At 48.4% G+C, this 2500-nt stretch overlaps 1 protein-coding gene across 1 annotated transcript in view; it reads right to left on the bottom strand.

The window, feature by feature from the left end:
* cables2b (Cdk5 and Abl enzyme substrate 2b) overlaps positions 1-574 on the bottom strand; it is a gene marked incomplete at its 5' end in the record, with an annotated part of 42456 nt that extends 41882 nt beyond the window's left edge. Inside the window, 1 exon segment of the mRNA XM_080031657.1 lies at positions 1-574. This exon segment is cut by the window's left edge and continues 34 nt beyond it. Within this exon segment, the coding sequence (XP_079887783.1) occupies positions 1-574 (574 nt within the window).
* Positions 575-2500: the final 1926 nt, after the last annotated feature.

Genomic DNA, 2500 nt, shown 5'->3' with positions numbered 1-2500 from the left:
TTTGAACTGACAGCAGTGTGGAGGACTTCCGCGGTCCCATCAGGCTGACGTTGGACGGAGACGCCGAGAGCAGGTTATTATTCCCGGGGGAAGGTACTGAGCCTGTGCGGTGCCTCCCCAGCAGCACCTCCGTGTCCCCCACATCGCTCAAGTCCGAGTCCGACGGCAGGACCAGTATCGGGGGTACGTTTAGTGTGATTCCCGGTAGTAATGAACCGGAGGGGTTGACGTTCCCACAGCTAACGGACGCTGCCAAACTGCCCGTTAACAATGCCCCGTAGCTGCTGTTGTTGCCATGGTTGTTACCCAGGTTACCAAGCTCAGAGGCGGATTCCACCACTCCGTCTAAAAAGTCGTTGTGGTGGTGACGGATAATTCCTCCTCCATTAATGTCAACTGAGATATTTTGAACTGGCTGTCCGTCCAGGGATATGTTACTGAGGAACAAGAGAGCCGCTTGTCTCCTCCGTGAGTTCTCCCGGTTCCTACGGCCGTGTTCCCGGTTAACGTGTGTCTTTTTACCGGTCACTGCGACGCTGTTGTGACCGCAGACAGCAGCAGCGGCCGCCGCCATGGTCTGACTCAGAAGTCAACTGACTGAAGAATCATCAGCCTCGACCAGCAGCAACTGTCAAATCCCTTTTTTACCCGGCGCGAGACTGCGCTACGCCCTCCTCGACGCTCATTGGCTCAGACGGGACATGCGTAATGACGTAGAGGGAGTCGTTGGTTGGAGGTTGGGCCACGCTGCTGTAAACTCCCACATACTGTTACAAAAATGTAAATACCCCGACCCACCGGAGGCCCTTGAAACCCCCCTTTCGATGGCTTTGCAGTCTGCAACGACCTTCACAATAAATAATAAGTTTCAGACAGTATTTATTCCACTGTAGCCTATTAATGAAAACATTTACTCAATAAAAATGTATATAAATCATAATAGCTTTTCAATTGAAGTAATATCATAATGCACATATAGGCTAGATAAAATATATTAGGAAAACTATAAAATAATAATCAACGGTGGTAGCTGAATGTGCAACTATAACATCAGACCCCCATTAAACTGCTTTGTAAATAGCTGAACCCTTTTATTTAAATCATCTTATCAGCACAAGTCCTATAACTATCCGTTCTAAAGTATGTGGTGCTGGGATGAACAGAAAACAGATTTCAGTGTGTGTGTGTGTGTGTGTGTGTGTGTGTGTGTGTGTGTGTGTGTGTGTGTGTGTGTGTGTGTGTGTGTGTGTGTGTGTGTGTGTGTGTGTGTGTGTTTTGTGTGTGTGTGTGTGTGTGTGTGGGGGAGGGGGGGGTGATTTATCAGCAGGGGTTCCTATATATGGCACAATAGGATTCCCACATGTAGTATGTCTGTCTGTGAGTCTCCTAATTATAACCTGTAGGACACACCACATACTTTAAACCCTGCAGGCTGCGAGTGTGTGTGTGTGTGTGTGTGTGTGTGTGTGTGTGTGTCTGTGCGTGTGTGTGTGTCTGTCCGTCCATGTGTCTGTGTGTGTGTGTGTGTGTGTGTGTCTGTCCGTCCATGTGTCTGTGTGTGTACGTGTGTTTGTCTGTCTGTCTGTCTGTCTGTCTCTGTGTGTGTGTGTGTCTGTCTGTCTGTCTCTGTGTGTGTGTCTGTCCGTCCGTCCGTGTGTCTGTGCGAGCGTGTGTGTGTGTCTGTCCGTGTCTGTCTGTCTGTCTCTGTGTGTGTGTCCGTCCGTCCGTCCGTCCGTGTGTCAGTGCGAGCGTGTGTGTGTGTGTGTCTGTGTGTGTGTGTGTGTGTGTGTGTGTGTGTGTGTTATCGTACTCTCGCCCTCTGATCCCCAACATCCGCAGAGCAACAGATGAACTGCAGGCGAACCTTACAGCTGGAACAACAGCACGACTTAAAACTGACATCATTTCATTCTGTCTGATTGTTTCAATTATTGGCCATTTTTCACAATATCACATCCTATTGTTTATTACTGTGTGTGTGTGTGTGTGTGTGTGTGTGTGTGTGTGTGTGTGTGTGTGTGTGTGTGTGTGTGTGTGTCTGTGTGTGTGTGTGTGTGTGTGTGTGTGTGTCTGTGTGTGTGTGTGTGTGTGTGTGTGTGTGTGTGTGTGTCTGTCCGTCCATGTGTCTCTGCGTGTGTGTATGTGTGTGTGTGTGTCTGTCTGTCTGTCTCTGTGTGTGTGTGTGTCTGTCCGTCCGTCCGTGTGTCTGTGCGAGCGTGTGTGTGTGTGTGTGTGTCGTGTGTGTGTGTGTGTGTGTGTGTGTGTGTGTGTGTGTGTGTGTGTGCGTGCGTGTGTTGAGGTGTTACGGCAAGTTCTGCATCCCTGCTGAAAAATTACATGCACCAAAGCTGTGTAGGGTAAACTAGACAGTTGTAAGCAGTCTACAGAATAAAACAAAATTGTTAATTTCACTCAAACACATGTACAGCTCCGGAAAAAAAAATTAAGAGACCTCTCCAAATGTTCAGTGTCTCTCGTTTTACTATTTATAGGCATATGT

This window comes from Ammodytes marinus (genome assembly GCF_949987685.1).
Source record: "Ammodytes marinus genome assembly, chromosome: 7".
Taxonomy (NCBI): Eukaryota; Metazoa; Chordata; class Actinopteri; order Uranoscopiformes; family Ammodytidae; genus Ammodytes; species Ammodytes marinus.
The sequence above is the reverse complement of the archived record's forward strand: the minus strand, read 5'-3'. Positions and strand labels throughout refer to the sequence as shown.